This window comes from Sparus aurata, chromosome 13 (genome assembly GCF_900880675.1).
Source record: "Sparus aurata chromosome 13, fSpaAur1.1, whole genome shotgun sequence".
NCBI classification, from domain to species: Eukaryota; Metazoa; Chordata; class Actinopteri; order Spariformes; family Sparidae; genus Sparus; species Sparus aurata.
This window is the reverse complement of record NC_044199.1, coordinates 10582116-10600585: the sequence shown is the minus strand read 5'-3', so window position 1 is coordinate 10600585 and position 18470 is coordinate 10582116. Positions and strand designations below refer to the sequence as shown.

General features: G+C 39.6%; 1 protein-coding gene across 11 annotated transcripts in view; it reads left to right on the top strand.

Moving 5' to 3' along the window:
- Positions 1-18470, top strand: part of LOC115594616 (ryanodine receptor 1-like) — a 49231-nt gene that overhangs the window by 19014 nt on the left and 11747 nt on the right. For 2 of the 11 annotated variants that reach the window (XM_030438798.1, XM_030438799.1), the window contains 41 exons: positions 29-215; positions 330-441; positions 555-675; positions 851-1020; positions 1120-1340; positions 1426-1516; positions 1629-1769; positions 1856-2019; positions 2119-2197; positions 2429-2518; positions 2610-2750; positions 2833-2910; positions 3000-3075; positions 3166-3289; positions 3633-3748; positions 3843-3910; positions 4003-4124; positions 4277-4326; positions 4503-4563; positions 5097-5223; positions 5323-5434; positions 5519-5600; positions 5700-5830; positions 5921-6241; positions 6331-6571; positions 6682-6769; positions 6864-6956; positions 7412-7426; positions 10506-10676; positions 10802-10861; positions 10976-11110; positions 11397-11509; positions 11627-11723; positions 11816-11925; positions 12036-12087; positions 12185-12277; positions 15022-15121; positions 15228-15307; positions 15390-15466; positions 15587-15660; positions 16643-16660. In XM_030438798.1, the coding sequence (XP_030294658.1) occupies positions 29-215; positions 330-441; positions 555-675; positions 851-1020; positions 1120-1340; positions 1426-1516; positions 1629-1769; positions 1856-2019; positions 2119-2197; positions 2429-2518; positions 2610-2750; positions 2833-2910; positions 3000-3075; positions 3166-3289; positions 3633-3748; positions 3843-3910; positions 4003-4124; positions 4277-4326; positions 4503-4563; positions 5097-5223; positions 5323-5434; positions 5519-5600; positions 5700-5830; positions 5921-6241; positions 6331-6571; positions 6682-6769; positions 6864-6956; positions 7412-7426; positions 10506-10676; positions 10802-10861; positions 10976-11110; positions 11397-11509; positions 11627-11723; positions 11816-11925; positions 12036-12087; positions 12185-12277; positions 15022-15121; positions 15228-15307; positions 15390-15466; positions 15587-15660; positions 16643-16660 (4602 nt within the window). The remainder of the gene's footprint in view (positions 1-28; positions 216-329; positions 442-554; positions 676-850; positions 1021-1119; positions 1341-1425; positions 1517-1628; positions 1770-1855; positions 2020-2118; positions 2198-2428; positions 2519-2609; positions 2751-2832; positions 2911-2999; positions 3076-3165; positions 3290-3632; positions 3749-3842; positions 3911-4002; positions 4125-4276; positions 4327-4502; positions 4564-5096; positions 5224-5322; positions 5435-5518; positions 5601-5699; positions 5831-5920; positions 6242-6330; positions 6572-6681; positions 6770-6863; positions 6957-7411; positions 7427-10505; positions 10677-10801; positions 10862-10975; positions 11111-11396; positions 11510-11626; positions 11724-11815; positions 11926-12035; positions 12088-12184; positions 12278-15021; positions 15122-15227; positions 15308-15389; positions 15467-15586; positions 15661-16642; positions 16661-18470) is intronic. The other 9 variants (XM_030438807.1, XM_030438804.1, XM_030438806.1 and 6 more) reach the window with 6 other exon arrangements.

The following is an 18470-nucleotide window of genomic DNA, read 5'->3' as shown; positions in this document are numbered from 1 at the left end:
TTGATATGGTTTTCCTTTCCTCCTGTAGGAGAGAGCGTGGAAGAGAATGCCAACGTGGTGGTACGTCTCCTCATTCGCAGACCTGAGTGCTTTGGTCCAGCCCTAAGAGGGGAGGGTGGTAATGGTCTGCTGGCTGCAATAGAGGAGGCCATCAAAATATCAGAGGACCCTGCAAGGGATGGTCCTAGTGTCAAGAAAGACAGACGCTTTCCCATGTAAGAGCTTTCAGCTTTGGTTCGAATGCCTTTTGATGGTATTTAATGAGGCACCAGAGAATGCTTTGTAAGTGTTGCTGTAGCAGAAAGCCACTTACTTTTTTTTGCTGGTAGGTTTGGAGGAGAGGAGCAGCATGAGGAGAACAGGGTGCACCTAGGAAATGCCATCATGTCTTTCTACTCTGCCCTCATTGACTTGCTGGGACGCTGCGCTCCAGAGATGCACGTAAGCTGTTCAGTAGCTACCTTACAGGACTTATCAAATAAAGAAAGAAAGATACAGGTATAGCAAATATAGTTGAAAATGTCTTCATAAAAATTGAGCTTTTGTCTGTACAGTTGATCCAGGCTGGTAAAGGTGAGGCTCTGAGGATCAGGGCCATCCTGAGGTCTCTGGTTCCTCTTGAGGATCTGGTCGGAGTCATCAGCCTTCCTGTTCAAATTCCTTCATTTGGAAAAGGTGATCACACTGAATTTATTAAGTTAGCTGGCTTTATTGAGTGTTTATTATTTTAATCAACACAGAATATGTTAGTATCCTAACTCACAGTTATCAAGGTTTAATCAACTCACTCACTAGCTCCCTTTGTTCAGCTGCGCATATTGTTTATGATTTCTCCTGTATGGTTTCTTAGACAACAGCATCATAGAACCAAAGATGTCAGCTAGTTTTGTGCCAGATCACAAGGCTCCCATGGTTCTGTTCCTGGACAGAGTATACGGTATTGACAACCAGGATTTCCTGCTCCATGTGCTGGAGGTGGGCTTTCTGCCTGACATGAGGGCTGCTGCCTCTCTGGACACGGTGAGCCGCTAACACTATGTATACATATAGTTGTATGGACCTTGTAGAGAAATGCAGGGCAGGATTATGACATTACTGTTGGATTTTTCTGTTCAACAGGTTGCTTTTAGCACCACAGAGATGGCCCTTGCTTTAAACCGTTACCTGTGTTCCGCCGTGTTACCTCTCATTACCAAGTGTGCCCCACTCTTTGCTGGCAGTGACCACCGTGCCATAATGATTGACTCCATGTTGCACACAATCTACCGGCTGTCTCGTGGTCGTGCATTCACAAAGGCCCAAAGAGACATCATTGAAGAGTGCCTCATGGCTTTGTGCAAGTGAGTCCAACCATTGCAAACTTTTGATGTAATTTTATACTGCCAGGGTCATAATTTAAGTTCTCTTTGTTTATCTTTCTTTCAGACATCTACGTCCATCCATGCTTCAGCACCTTCTGAGACGGCTGGTGTTTGATGTGCCCATTCTCAATGAGTATGCCAAAATGCCACTGAAGGTAAGGGAACCTTTCACTATTTTAAAAGTATTAAACTAAATATCCCTTCGCGTTCACATGTTCTTATGGTATTCATTTTGTACTTTCAATTGAATCTTTTTGCATCCTGCAGCTTTTGACCAATCACTATGAGCGCTGTTGGAAATATTACTGCCTCCCTAATGGTTGGGCCAACTTTGGAGTGGCATCAGAAGAAGAGCTGCATCTGACCCGCAAACTGTTTTGGGGAATCTTTGAATCGCTAGCACACAAGGTGGAGTCACTGCACAGTCAGTTTTCGATTTTAGTACATTAGATGGAATTTGGACGTGTTGTAACAACTTGTCATTGTGTTTCCAGAAATTTGATGCTGAGATTTTCAAAATTTCAATGCCATGCATCTGCGCCATTGCTGGAGCCATTCCTCCTGACTATGTAGATGCCAGCTATTCCTCAAAAACTGAGAAAAAGGCTTCAGTAGATGCAGAAGGAAACTTTGATCCTAAACCAGTAGAGACCACGAAGTGAGAGGATATTTGTTGTTAGGTCTTTGAAGACATAAAGTATCTTGCTGTAAAATAATTGAACTCTAACTGTGCTCTTGATTCTTCCTCCAACCACAGCACTATCATCCCTGAGAGGCTGGATCCCTTCATCAACAAATATGCTGAATATACGCACGACAGATGGGCCTTCGAAAAGGTAAAACTGTGTTTCACTCAATTCAATCACTCATAATATTTTGATACCATTCTTCAGCTAATTCAGGAGCAACATGCTTGGTTGGTTTATTCAGAACAGCCATACATTATGTGCTAGAAAGCATAGGATTCATAATTTCAAATGGATACAGGCTTAGCACAAGTAAGAAGGAAGCCATTGGATATTTGTGAGCATGAATAACAGCAATAAAACATGTTGTGTTTGTTTCAGATCCAGAATAACTGGTCATATGGTGAGGCACTGGATGAAAATGCAAAAACCCATCCCATGCTCAGGCCCTACAAAACCTTCTCAGAGAAGGTAGGTTCATAGTCACGCTTTGCACTGAGTCTTCATCTACATTTACCTCAAGTCCCTGCCTCTGATCACTCGGACATTTTTTTTCTGGCAGGACAAAGAGATCTACCGTTGGCCAATTAAAGAGTCAATCAAAGCCATGATCGCATGGGAGTGGAATCTCGATAAAGCTAGAGATGATGAAGAGTCAGACAAGAAGAAGGCAGCATCACGTAAAATCTCGCAGACTGCACAGGTATAGAGCAGTTGGTTGAATGCACTAAAACTAATAATGTTTTTTACTGTGTAGCATATAATGATAACTCCTTCTGTTCTAGGCAACCTATGACCCAAGCCATGGCTACAGTCCACAGCCCATTGATATCACACACATGGCTCTTTCAAGAGATCTGCATGTATGTAAAAATAGTAAATATTTGAACTTTCTGTGCAATAATCTGAACATCTGATCAATATTTAGAGTTTCATATATGTCCGTTCATAGTCTATGGCAGAACAACTAGCAGAAAATTACCATAACACCTGGGGACGGAAGAAAAAGATGGAGCTGCAGGCAAAAGGTAGGACCTTTTTTCTTTAGAGGGGGGAGCCTGAACAAAGATTTGATTTTGTTTACTTCAAGAGTTTTGACTGTTCTTCTGTTTGTGTAGGAGGTGGAACACATCCCCTGCTGGTGCCCTATGACACTCTGACAGCAAAAGAAAAGGCACGAGATAGAGAGAAAGCTCATGAGCTGCTCAAGTTCCTGCAGCTTAATGGATATGCTGTCACAAGGTAATAATGCAGTGGAACAATGGTTATATTTCACATTCAACAGGAAGTTAATTTTTTTTTCCATTTAATCTGCAAACATAGTGTCTGATTAATGCATGCATGTAGCTGTACCATTCTGTTGCAGTACCAAATCATAGCAAATTCAAAAGATATTGTTTATAAAGACAAACCAACAGATAGCAAGCAAGTTATTTTTAGTTTGAGGTAATGCTTTCTGTTTATGATCATAGACCCTTGACTATAAAGGAACCAATTTTGTATTACTTGTATTACATTTTGAACGTTGCCTTCTGAAATTATGTTTTATGATTTGAAAGTACAAAGAGTTATACTCTGCTCTTAGGGGCCTGAAAGATATGGAGTCTGATATCTCATCCATCGAGAAGAGATTTGCATATGGTTTCCTGCAGAAGCTGTTGAAATGGATGGAAATTGCACAGGAGTTCATCGCTCATCTTGGTACTGTGGGGCATGAAGAACAAATACTCTGACATCTGATAGACCTGTGTTGTTCTCAGCATTATTGTTATACTATCATATTTTTGCAATACAGAGGCTGTGGTAAGCAGTGGCCGAGTGGAAAAGTCTCCTCATGAGCAGGAAATCAAGTTCTTTGCAAAGGTGAGACTGTTGTGTAAAGCTAGAGTGGTCACAATTTTGAAGACCTAACTTGTCCTCATTGCTGTACTAAATGTAAAAACTCTGTCTCTCAGATCTTGATGCCTCTAATCAACCAGTATTTCAAAAACCACTGCCTCTACTTCTTGTCGACACCCGCAAAAGTTCTTGGTAGTGGTGGGCATTCTTCAAATAAGGAGAAGGAGATGATTGCTAGGTGATCCCCTTTCTTATTCACATGTAACACACACAGATGTTATGTTTCATATTCTTTTCATTTATCTCTTTTCTCATTTTATCAGTGTTTTCCTTTTCTTTTTCTTGCTTTTTCCTACCCTTTCCTTCCCTTTCCTTTGCTTTGCATCTTAGTATCTTCTGTAAAATGTCTGCCCTGGTGAGACACAGAGTTTCTCTCTTTGGTAAGATACCGGTTTCTTTCTGAATCGTTTCCCTCTTTTCTCTGTTTCTCATATGTGGCTGTATTATATTGTCACCCAGGTTAGAGCAAGTGCAACTGCATTTGTTTCATATTCGTATACAGTATGTGATGACTATCTCAAGATCCCATAACAGCCTAACTGTATTGTAAATGCAGGCACGGATGCTCCAGCAATTGTTAACTGTCTTCACATCTTGGCACGCTCACTGGATGCAAGGTTCAGTATTTTATTTTTTTTTCTCGCCAGTATGTATCTCGTATTTTAAACCTGGGCCTCATTTCTCCATGCTTTGGTGTGTAAATTACTAATCGGTACCAACATTTTGGGAACTGCTCCAGTAGATTGTTGGAGCTTGCAGCCTGAAATGGGCTGCAATAGCTGCAACGTAATTCTTGGGGGCAACTGCGCCAGTCAAAGTACTGACTTACAGGGCTTGTTTTTGCCACTGAAAGGCTGAGAAGTTTCACTATGAACAGGATCACCAAAGAGATGAAGGATTTTGTAAAGAGTAAAATTCTTTTCAATGAACCTGGAGTTGTTACCTTACAAAATAGTAGAGTTGCTGTACTACTGCGGTCTTGATTGGTTAGTTCATTTGAGTTATTGTGTGTCCTTGGAGTATTATTCGTTCAAAGCGGAATTGACTGTAACACAAAATGACACACGATCTCGCAGGTTTAAAAATAGCAGAATTATCCTTGAAGATGAAAATGTTTTTTCCTTCTAATCTTTCTTATTTGCTATATTAGGACAGTGATGAAGTCAGGGCCTGAGATTGTGAAAGCGGGGCTGCGGTCATTCTTTGAGAGTGCTGCTGACGATATAGAGAAGATGGTAGAGAACCTCAAACTGGGCAAAGTATCTAAAGGCAATCAGGTAAAAGGAAACCATATGTGAATAAAAATGTGCTATCTTTGACTTTTGCTAATTTTCTGTTAAACATCTGAACTTACTCTGAGTTATGATCCTTTATAGCAAGTGAAAGGCGTGTCCCAGAACATAAACTACACAACCATTGCACTGCTCCCAGTGCTTACCTCCCTGTTTGATCACATTGCTCAGCACCAGTTTGGAGATGATGTCATGCGTGAGTGCAGTACTATTTCTGATTTTCCATGTTGTTTATATATTCATTCATCCTGACACTGCTGTACCTGTTGCTTGCACGCAGTGGATGACCTACAGATGTCATGCTATCGCATCATGTGTAGCATCTACTCCCTGGGGACTGTCAAGAATCCACATGTTGAGAGGTAACTTGCACACATTACAAGTAATTACAAGTTACATTACAAGTAATTTAGAAGTAGATACTTAGGAGTATTTTATGCACATCTCCTTCACATTTACAGGCAAAGGCCTGCTCTTGGAGAGTGTTTGGCTCACCTTGCAGCAGCTATGCCAGTGGCTTACTTAGAGCCCCATCTGAATGAATTCAATGCTTTCTCTGTCTACACCACAAAGACACCCAGGGAGAGAGCCAGTGAGTGCATTACTCTTTTCTTCTGATTTGTTTTCTGTCTGACAAAATCTTGTGTCTGACTTTTCACTACTTCTCCTATGAATCTCAAAGTCTTGGGCCTTCCCAATGAGGTCCAGGAATTATGTCCAGACATCCCAGAGCTGGATGCTCTGCTAAAGGAGATTGGGGACTTGGCAGAATCCGGGGCTCGTTACACTGAGATGCCTCACGTGATTGAAATCACTTTGCCCATGCTGTGTAACTACTTGCCCCGCTGGTGGGAGAGAGGACTTGAGAACTTCCCTGAGATGGAGGGCCGCCTCTGCACTGATGTCACATCAGAAAGTCTCAATCAGCTGCTGGGCAGCATCATGAAAATTGTGGTCAACAACTTGGGTATTGATGAGGCCTCTTGGATGAAGAGATTGGCTGGTGAGCACTGTTTTAAACTCTTTTTCCACAGAGTTCACTGAAGTGTGGTTTTGTACAGGTAAGATGACTACATTTGTTTTCTCTCTTAGTGTTCTCACAGCCCATTGTCAGCAGAGCAAAGCCAGAAATGCTCAAGTCCCACTTCATCCCTACAATGGAGAAGCTGAAAAAACGCACTTCCAAGGTGGTGGCTGAAGAGGACCATTTGCGGATGGAGGGGAAATCCGAGGGGGATGAGGAGGACGGCACTATACGTGATGAGTTTGCTGTCCTCTGCAGAGACTTGTACGCCCTGTATCCCCTGCTTATTCGATATGTGGACAACAACAGGTACAATACAATTACAATTTTAAGAATTCCAACACAAGGCACTCATCTTTTCATAAATTGTTCATTAGGCAAGTTTGTTGTGAGGCTTAAAGTAATTTGTGCTGTTGCAGGGCAAGGTGGCTGACATGCCCAGACCCTGATGCAGAGGAGCTCTTCCGAATGGTTGGAGAGGTCTTTATTTTCTGGTCCAAATCTCATGTGAGTTAATTTGGCCTTTGAATGCATCCATTTATAGCAGCTCCCATCCTTTGCTGTAGATCATGTATCCTGTGTGTTTCTTGCTCTATTGTAGAACTTCAAGCGAGAGGAGCAGAACTTTGTGGTGATGAATGAGATCAATAACATGTCATTCCTCACTGCTGACAGCAAGAGCAAGATGAGCAAGGTGAGATAATAAAAGGCAGAACCAGTACTGCGGCAGGACTGGTTAATTGTCGATTTCAAATCAGGCATATTGTGTAACAACTGCGTGTGTTCCTTTCTGGTGCCCTTATTTTTATCAAGATTTTTTAGACTTCGACATTTTACCGTCCATTTATAAATGGTCATGTATTCAAAATATTGTACGACTGACTATAGTCCATCAAAGAAATCTAAAACATAAAGGCACTTACGCATCACGTACAGAATTTTAAAAGTTTCTGTTAGTTTGTGATTTTGTTTGTGTTCTGTTTTTAATACTCTTGTTTATTGGGCTTGGTAAAAAATAGCAAAGTTTTCCATTACTTTTGGAGGGTTGATTTTAATTGGCAAATTTAAAAACGATAGCAGCTGTGTTAACAATATTCTCTCTTTGGCTGTCCTTTGTCCTCTTCTTTTGGTTTGCGGCTGGGTTTCCAGGGCGGGGACTCAGAGGTTAGACTTTGTTCCTGCACGACCGCTGTGCTGACCGCATGGCACCTCACTTTGGGGGAGCTTTTCATCAACCCCTCCAGCACACTGGCACATCTGATCCACATACACCCACAGACACATGCACACTAGTGTACTCATGCGCTTGTGCGCCCAGACACACAGGAACACACACATTCCATTCAGAGAGACATGACCAGAGACAACTATTTCAGTGACTGCTGTTCTGTACATGTGGCTCTATCTGCTGAGTCATGAATACTTTGCAGTCTTTAATGAGTGGAACAAAACTCAGTTGAGAATTTGTCATTGCTATAAATATAGAGTTATTTATATTAATAGAATATGTAAATCCTAGCCAGAAGTTTCTTCAAAGGAGCGACAGATGGAGACTGTCTCCACTTTCACTGAGGCTCTGCACTTGTGATCTGACACACATTCTTAGGTTGGATCACTCCAAGTCTTAACACAAAACTACTGATTTATGCCTACGTTCTATAATTTTTAGCTAGTTATACATAAGGGACAACTGCAATTAATATACACTAGGAGGACATTCACATCATTCTCATAAAGGATCATTGGACAAAAGGGCAGTACCCATCTCCGGGGCATTCCCAGTCCTGCCAGTGTGTGAGGGGGGGAGTCTGGAGGCGCTTGATGAAAGTACTCAGCTGTAGAGTTGGGCTCATGGCACTGGGCTTTACACCAAGCCCAAGGTGGCAGTGAAAGCACCGTGCCATCATCCTGTCACTGAGTTTGCTCTTTTTTGAACATAGTTGAGTTGGAGTCTTCTAGTATGTCTTTTGTTTCTTTTTGTTGAAGGATGGTTGACCCGTAGCATTTGTAATGCAGCTTTTTGCCACTAGGGGATGATGTTAGTCTTCTCTGTGCTCTTTCTTCTCTCCTCTCTGGAAATATCATTTCACACCATGATTTAGTTTCCTTTACACTCCCTAGTATCCACTAACACGAGACTTGATGCTTAACATCACTGAAGTAGATTTCTGGTTCCCAAGTGACCATGTACCTAACCTACACATTAATTCACTCTTTTGACCTAAATTATTCCCCAAAATGCTTTGCACTCTGTTTCCTCTAAACTAGTCCTCCATAACACACTTGCATCTGGCTCTGAACTGAAGCAGCAGCAGTGGCTTGTGTACATCTGGCACTGTTAGTGTTTGTTATATAAACATATAATATGATAACATTTCTGCATTAAAATGTTTATGAAAATAAAAATCACAAGACCTTTGTGATATATTTAGTTGAGTCCTGTATTTACATTATCTCAAATGTTTCCGTCGCTGTTTAAACCAAGAGGAATACATGATTCTACTCACTGTATCGGTGCGTTTAATTTTATTGCCTGTCACTATAACCTCTGGGAGAGAGTCACAGAGTGACGATGGAAGTTGGCAAATGTGACTAAACGTAAACAACTCCCATGATCCCATGCTAGTTAGTGTTTTTTGTTTTGTTTGGATGAAAGATCCCTGTTGGCACATAATCTGCAGATTATGTTATTTTTATAATTAAATCACATAATCTGCATTTTTACCATGCCTCTGGGATAAACTTTATTGTACATGTCAGACAATGACATCCTAACAAACACCTATAACGAAGAGTTTGCTGTTTCCTTTTCCAACTTAATGGACCTGTCTGAGTGTTTCTGGTCCCAGGAAATTGATTAAAAGACCTACCTGCAAAATCTAGCTGTTACTTTTCACAAGGTAAGAGTTTAGACACTTTTTTTAAGGCCACTACAATCAACACCATAATCTTTGGATTTGTTAAGTGGCCATATTAGGTGCCTCTAGAACTTCCTGTGAGTAATATGTGTATGAGAAGTATTAGTATCACTAATCAATACAGTGCCCAAGTCTTATTTGATGTTCTAAAATAGCACCCTATTCTTTTGTGTTAGTCGATGTTAGTAGTTGTGCAATCCTGTTATCTACACTTTTATGGTTCAAGTAGAAAGATCGTGTGACTTATTCATTCAGCATGTATTTAATAGACTAAACATTCATATTATGAATTTAATTCATTTATATTTTAAGCCCTCACATACATTTGCACATCTTGGAGGACTCCAGAAAGAGCAGATGACAGAAGGACTGAACTCTGACCTAAACAGAACATGAGTTCAGGAGGCGAGCACAGGGACATATCCCATAGACAGCTTGTTTTACAGTAGTTGTGTGATTCTAACAGCCTGCTGTTAATCTTTCTAACTCTAATTTCAAGAGTTTTGGTCTGTAACATCATCTAACATTTTAATCTTTCACCAAGTTGTTACAGAATTCAATTCACATTTAGAGAAAAAAAAACACCTGAGTCTGTTTTAGCTATTTATCCTGTCAAAGGAATGCTGGATGGGTTGTCACTTGGATGAAAAATGTTTTCTGTTTGCATGTTTTGTAAATGCAATGTCAGTGATTTACTCTCTTATGAGACCCTTTCCTTTCAGCTTCCCAGCTATATCCCCACTTTGCCCCCACATTTTCACTATTCCCTCTACTTACCAGTCTGAGCTCAGAGAAACAATAATTTTATATCTGGGGAAAAACAGGAAATAGAAATACAAATATAAGCACTTTGTTCACAGTAGCATGTTTAATAAGAATCCCCATAGAATGTGGCTGGGCATTTCAACATGGAGAGATGTGCTGTTACTGCATATATAAACAATGTGCAGACAGTCATTATTCAAAGGTAGGATGATGTTAAACTGTCAGTACGTAAAAGATCACCAAGATTTGTTATGAGTTTTGATGACTGCTGACTGTGTTGACAAACTCATCTTATGTTAACTGTATATTGATGTGATATATGGGTCTGTACTATGTAGCAACAGTTGTATTGTCTTTCTCTGTGCTGTTGGAGTCATTCCTAGCATTATTTGAAAGAATGTGTAATTAGTAATGAGGGCTTATATCCATGAAAGTGACTGCCTGGTATTGAATCTAGGCTGACATGTGTTTGATGCTAAGCAGTTTTGACTGTGGTGTCATACCTGTGACATTTTATGAGATACTGTGAATGCTTTGTGCTATATTGTCCTTTTTCTCAGGGTGGAGGCTCAGATACCGAACGCACCAAGAAGAAGAGGCGGGGAGATCGCTACTCTGTGCAGACTTCACTTATTGTGGCTGCCTTGAAAAAGATGCTCCCCATAGGTCTCAACATGTGCTCCCCCGCCGATCAGGAGCTTATCAACTTGGCCAAGATCAGATACTCTTTGGTATTTTTTTAATGGCTCTAGTAAACATCTATTGTCTAATTTAATACAGTAACCATTCCATAATAGTTTTACCTCCAAAACCATTCGTCGGGAGATAATGGTGGATTAAACTTTTTACTTTACAGAGAGACACTGATGAAGAAGTAAGAGAGTTCCTGCAGAACAACCTTCATCTCCAGGGCAAGGTATAATTCCTGGACTGTTAGTCTAATAGTGTAATAGTGTTGGACCTTACAGTATTTAGCTCAGCGTAAACGGATTTGTAGTGATTGAGTTCCTTATCCCTGTGTTGTGGGAAGGTGGACAACCCATCCATGCGCTGGCAGATGGCCCTTTACAAGGAGATGGCAGGAAAGGCTGAAGATGCTGACGCTCCAGTGAAAGTTGTCAAGAGAGTGCAGGAAGTTTCTGCTGTACTCTACCACCTTGAACTTGTGAGTGGCCAGTCTCAACCACATTCACTGTAGTAGATCCATGTAGTTTGATAAATCTATCTATTTGTTAAGTGGACTTTCTACAATCTTAATAGCATTAAATATAATTAAAAGAAAAGAGAGTAGTCCAGCTATCTGATCCAAAATAAGCTTTTGTGACAGGTTGTTTTTTTTAACTGCAAGTGTATTATATATAAATCATATATAATTTTTCCTGATGTACATTCAAAAGTTAGCATAAGAACACTTTTGGCCACACTGTGAATGTCTACCTTCTCTGGTATAGACGGAGCACCCATTTAAATCCAAGAAGATGGTGTGGCACAAACTGTTGTCGAAGCAGAGGCGCAGGGCTGTAGTCGCTTGCTTTAGGATGACGCCACTGTACAACATTCCAAGGTGAGAAAGCAGAACATCAGAACTTACATGTGTAGTATGGGCTGTTCACTGAATAACTACGACAGATGTTCAAAAGTGCAAACACAAGATCGTTTTGTTTTGTCTTTTGTGTTACAGGCACAGAGCTTCCAACATGTTCCTGGAAGGATACAAACGCAACTGGCTTCATACTGAGGGTTATTCATTTGAAGACAGAATGATAGATGACTTATCTGTGAGTGTCATCTCACATCTGCTTCATTTGAATTTTTTGTTTTTTTATTTTCCTGTGCCATTGCTCACACTTCCTCTCAATCTGAACTTCAGAAAGCAATGGAGCAAGAGGAAGGAGATGAAGAAGAGGAAAGGGAAACAAAGCCAGATCCCCTGCATCAGCTTATTCTGCATTTCAGTCGTACTGCTTTAACAGAAAAGAGGTTAGACAGGTCCCTGCTGGTACAACCACACTGGTGTCAGAAATGTGGTGTTCACACAGGGCGACATGTCTTTTCTTGTTTACTGTTGTCTTCTCTCTTCCCTATTTCAGTAAACTCGATACAGATCATCTTTATATGGCATATGCTGACATTATGGCAAAGGTGAGTCATTGGATGTTGGTTACAAGTTGAGGTTTGTTCTGTGAAAAATGTACTTTAAAAAGCTTATAATTTTTCCCTTTCCTCTAATTTTTTTTAGAGTTGCCATATTGGTGAGGAAGAAGAAGGGGGAGAGGAAATGGTGGAAAATGCTGAGGATGAGCTGCCCTTTGAGGTGCGACAGTCAGAACTGGTAATGGGCGACCAGGGGCTAGGGACCAGGAACACAGTGGAGCGGTAGCTCTCAATGCATTGAGTGACCTCATCATCGGAACATTACCTCACAACCACATCTCTCTCTTTGTCTCAGTACCTCTCTCTGTTGTGTCTGTGTCTGTGCTCTGTCTCTTCTGTTTTTATGTTGTGCTTCATTCATTGTGAGTTGCTTCATTTAGAAAGCTCAAAGCTCCAATCCAGATTTTTTTTTTAACTGTATTAGTTAACATATGAAGAGTTTGTTCGAAAAAACAGGTAATCACCTTTCTTAAAATGAATAAACCCAGTCTGATGAATATCAGCATAAACAATAAAAGACATGATTTTTGAAATTTTGAACATGGTTTTTGAAAAACGAGATATCTTTTCAAAACAACCCAACAAACCTTTGACTGATATTCCATGGAATGAACTTCAAAAACAAAAACAAAAAATCCAGAGATAACTGTTTTTGCAAAAGAACCCTCATTTTCAAATCCCATAACAATTCGAGGGAAAAAGCTTTGGTACCCCTTTGACAAGCACTCCAAAACCTGTTTATTTCCTTTAATTTTTTTGTGCCTTGATTCTGGATTGGGTCTGATTAGCCTGGATTAACCTAATGTAATTTAACATCAACAACAATAATAACAGTGATCAAAACACACTAATTTTAACCCACTTTTTATAAACAATTTTCAACTCAGCTTGATGGATGCTTTAAGGCACAATCAAAGCAATGCCTAAGACTAATGCAGCCTGTGACACCACACTATCTGTTCCTCTGGAGTGGACTGGCAAGGTTTTTATACTTTATGGTTATTCTGAAAGGCAACACCAGCTGCCAGCATGCGCGCCTTTACTGCATTCCTTGTATCAGGTTTTATTAGTCTCACACACTGCACTCATTGATACACCCAGTGCTAACTTCACTGTTTGAAGCAATAGGAGCTGAACTATTAAAGAACACCAGTGAGATATTTGTTTGTTTGACCATAAACCTTGTGCTTTGTCCACACGTGTTGTTGCTTTAAACTACTAAAAATATAAATGGATTTCAAAAGATGCCTTCGTGTGAGGGCTTATGTCAAACTGGGGAGTTAGACATGCTAAAAGACTGCACAAAAATTTCAGACATTAGAAATGTCATTTAAAAAATCAGATTTTTATTGGAAATGTCAGTGAATGTGATTTAACACAAACTCATTGACAAGTGTTGTCATTCCTCCCAGTTTATATAGCTGTCCCATTTGTCTTTCTCTCTGTCTCTTTCTCCATTGCTCCATGTAATCCTTCTCACCCTCATAACACCGGTCTTCATTAACTGAATGCTACTGATCAATGTGCCCTTCCCCCACTCACATAGCATACTGACAGACTACAGTGAAAGCCAGTATAGAACAACGTTTAAAGTTATATATCCATACACATAGTCAGAGTTTTAAAAGTCCGTTCACACACATTGTATAGTGCATCGTTCATTATCAGGTTTCACTAGAAAGTCAGGACTGCAGTGTTTAGTTTTAGGTCCAGCCACGCCGACACATAGAGGGTAGAGCATGGTCAGGCATATGTGGGTGGGTGGGAGGGGGGTGGAGTGTGGGATGGGAGGGAGGGAGGTGGGGTGGTAGGGTGGGGGGTTGTTTGGGTCAGGATGTGGGTTGCTACAAGTTGATTTGTGATGTGGCTGATCAGAGGAATGTCAGTTTGTCCTCTGGATTCAGAGATATTCATTTATGCCATTATCATTCTATAAATGACAATTCATTCTTAGTTGACTTCCATGTGCATAAGCACAAGCAGAAATGTATTTTGCGTGAATATTTCAAACCATTTCTCAAGGCAAAGGCACAATACTGTGAGATGCCAAAGAAATATCTCTGATACAGTGGGATTACAGCTCTTGTCCAAAGTATCTTATTTGCAGGGATGCTGAAATCAAGACACTTTGGTAAACTGTATGGCTGAAATGTTAAGCCAATGGGGCTGTTTCCTGTAGTCTAACGCTTGCTTCACCCAGCAAACGTGAAGAAGTAGTGTAACAACTCCATGACTAATAAAGTGGGGTGAAAGAATGTGTGCAAGAGGCAGACAGGTCTCTAAATAGACAGCAATAACCAATAAAATGGCCGTAAAAGGACAACATAACTGCACATTAAAGAGAAAATAAAATAAGAAAATCTTACTTGACTAAACTTAGTTTATTTAAAACTTAACAATGAATAGGTATTTTCTCTTTAAGGATTTGTTCATGTATATACAGTATGTGTTATTCTACAGTTGATGGCCATTTGAGGAATGAAAGGTAAGTGGATTAGACATTGATAAGGTGAAAAGTTAGGGACTTGAGTGAAAGGAGAGTGAATGTGAATTGAAATTGAGAATATGAATCAATAGAATGGAAAAACCTTTTTTATACATTAGACTTTTTATACATTAGGCTTTACTGGCCAAGACATTTCTTCATTTTTACCTGGTTTAATAAGTCACTAGTTTGGAACTAGTAGTTACCAAGAACTAAGGAAGAATTTCATGTAGAGATTTATAGATACAGATTTATAAGTATTTTTTATGATATTTATTTATAAGTAGTTGGCGCAACCCAATCTTGGTGTATTGAAGTCTGCCACTGAATACTTCATCAAATATCTGACCTGACTGAGTCCATTCTATCTATTTCAATTCTCTGTCTGTGACAAATATAACAGCGACAAATGCTCATAATGTTTGCATCTGCTGCAGGAAAAAGAAATGGAGAAACAAAGGCTCCTGTACCAGCAGTCCAGACTTCATAATCGTGGTGCTGCAGAAATGGTCCTGCAAATGATCAGTGCCTGCAAAGGTAGTTTGGCTCCCCATCTTCAGTCAACACTTGCTGCCTTCAAACCTACCTGCACTTTGATTGAGTTTGCCCTTGCTAACTTTATGACTTCAATTTTTTCATACAGGTGAAACTGGCCCAATGGTGACTACAACCCTCAAGCTAGGTATCTCTATCTTGAACGGTGGAAACAGTGAAGTCCAAAGGGTATGTGTTCTGAACCAAAACCTTTACATGGTTACCTTTTCAAGTAACACTTTTAATGGATTATATTCTCATCCTTCAACAGAAAATGCTGGAGTATTTGAGGGATAAGAAGGATGTAGGCTTCTTTCTGAGTGTGCAAGCATTGATGCAGACATGCTGGTCAGTTTTCAATACTGTACATGAACTCAATTTTTATCATTTGAATTGTAAAGTAACTTAGGTGTATTAATTCAAAGAGTGGGGAGTGCACATTTTAAAAAAGGTGTATTTTCTCTGCAGTGTCCTGGACCTAAATGCTTTTGAGAGGCAGAACAAGGCAGAGGGACTGGGCATGGTCTCAGAGGAAGGCACCAGTAAGTCTCTACACTCATACACTGCAGTAATTGTTTGATGTTATCACGTATTAGATTAGCTCCATTATGTGAGGCCACACATTACATTGCTAAATACTCCACCTCACCCGTCTCATTACACAAAATGGCACACGTTTGTCTCAATTTTCTGTTGACTGCTTTGCTGTTCCTTGTATGCCGTCACACAGTAAACACATTCAAAGTAGATCTGAAAGGTTTGTCGAAATAATGTGCAGAGGCAGTTCAACAGATCAAAAGTCAGTGAGTACTATATGTTGACATTCATTGTACCCAACTTTCAAGAGATATGTGTGTGTATTCCCTTGACTTTAGTACTGTGTGCGTCCAGAAAATCCCAAGTAGGTTCATTCTGTGTGTATGTAGATTAGAGTCATCATATAAGCTGTGGAGGGGTAATTATGGAGAAGACAGCTCTGTTCTGTCCAGTATCAGATTTTACAGTGTAGAGAGTCAGTATAGTCAAAAGTCAATGGTCAAGTGATGCTTTTATTAGAAACTGTAAATAAGGTATTTTCCTCATCACCATTAACATAGAAAATCAATTAATCAATTAAAATAAAACATGAATTAATAGATGAATTTAAGACAGTCTGGGCATCTAATAATTCATCTGTCATCTTCGACATATAGTGTACCAATTTTAATTTAGTTGAATGTTAGTTTCCTAACATTAAATATTATTAACACTTGAATCACTTTAAATGATTAGATTCAGGCATTTAATTTAACTTTGATTAGTTTTTTCTGTAGTATGTCCAGTAGTGATTGGGCTTCACCTACTCTTTTGTCATCTAATTCTGGAGGTTCATTACAAGTTCTACCTGAATGAATTTGCCATGGAATGTTGTTAATCTCCCCCTCCTCATCTCTTAGTCCTCTACTGTTGTCAACACACTGATCCTCTCTCCCTTCCCCACGATCACTGCCACCTCTCCCTTGTCCCTCCTTTCATGGTCCTCAGACTTGAACCTAGATCGGGGTAAATCATGTTTCTGTCCATCTGCCTCTCTGCTCTCTTATTCCTCTTTCTCTCCCCTGTCCTTCTCGCTCCATCACCTCTTCTTCTAACACTGAACTTCCACCAAGAGAGGATTGGATGCCTCTGTCCATCTGTCATGTTCATAGCTCGTGCTCCTCCTCATATTTTCTTGTTCATTTCAAAAGGCTATGAATGGAATCTGGTCTATTCCGTTCATGAAATCTAATAGAGGTGTGAGTGGAACCTTCATGACAAATACTTGTCATGAACAGTGATGGGGCCATTCACAACATTCATACGTCTTCGCCATTTTTCAGTCACGTTATTTATAGAGATGCTGTTTAGTCTTAAAATGGCTACAAACATTGTTGACACTGCAGTCCCTCTTAATAATGAAAGTGCATCAAGCTTGAAAAAAATGTAACACAATAGAAACAATATTGCATATTCTGGTAGATTTTTACCAGAAATACATACTCTTGAACTAAATCTTTTAAATTCAAGATTCCCTATTAATTAAGCGCATGCACAATTAGTTTTAATGCATTCAAGAATTTAAGAATAGATTGTATCCATAACGTTCTATATATTACTGCACATGGCTACTTTTTAATTATCTACACTACACTATAAAACTACATCATTTCAACCCCAGAATCTGTGTGACCCACCTCACCACATAAACATTAAACAAAAACATGTTCGCTTATATTTTCAACGGCTTATGTAGCTCTTCAAATTTGTTGTATTACCAAATTATGGAATTGTCTTGAGGACCATTTTACAAACAGAGTAGAATCTGCCTCAGTTAGTACTTTCAAGTAAGTTAAAGAAATCTGAAATGTCCACAGACGTAGACTAGTATTGACCGACAATTCAATGCAAGACAGTGACAACAACGTAGCTTTACAACCTCTTTGTCCATTCAAGGCCAAACATCAACAATCAACATTTGAAGGCTGTAATTTTGTGTATGCTGCAAACTCGCGATTATGCTCTTTCACTGTCATCAATGCAGAATCTTCCGCATTTGCATTACGATGATTCTTAGAATCGGAAAATGTCTACAACTTTGTAAACTATGGGATAGGATTGATTGATTTGAAAGATTAAACCATTCCATCAAAGTGCTAGTCCGTTGGAAGTTGTTTGCTTCAGAATGTGTCATCCTTTTTTTTATAAACATCCCGCGCTCGATTCCCTTCAACATTTTGATGGACAATGCCCCAATCTCTCTGACATTTAACTCTGCTGCATTAAGGCAAAGTTTGTGTTTACTGCATGACTCTGTGTCTGTGTTTGTATTAATTACAGCCAGAGGTGGACTGGAATTTTAAAGGGCAATGATAATATGGACCATTTCAGTAGCACATTTTACAATGGTGCAGTGATCTCAAAGACGGGATGATGCATCCTGATTTGATACTTAATAGCCATATTTTTTTAATTGTTCATGTTTGATTTAAAAAAGGTTAAAAAAAACAAAAAAAAAAACATTAGAGGGTTTATTGATCAGCCCACCAGTAAAAATCCAGATGACCATTTCACTCCTCAGTACTGCTGTTTTAACTTTAATCCTGTCTATCTGTACAACCTGTCTGTCCTGTTTATCTGTACAACTTCACATTATCGTCTGCTTAGTTTATACATGTTGAGTTTATGTCTGATATGTTTCTGTGTTACTTTTTCACTGCAAGACTTGTTTTTAATTTAACTGTATGCATGTGATGTTGATGCCTCCTGTCTGTTTGATGTTTATTTGATATATGTAACACCATCCTCAGACCACAGCCATTTGGTCAGCCTCTAA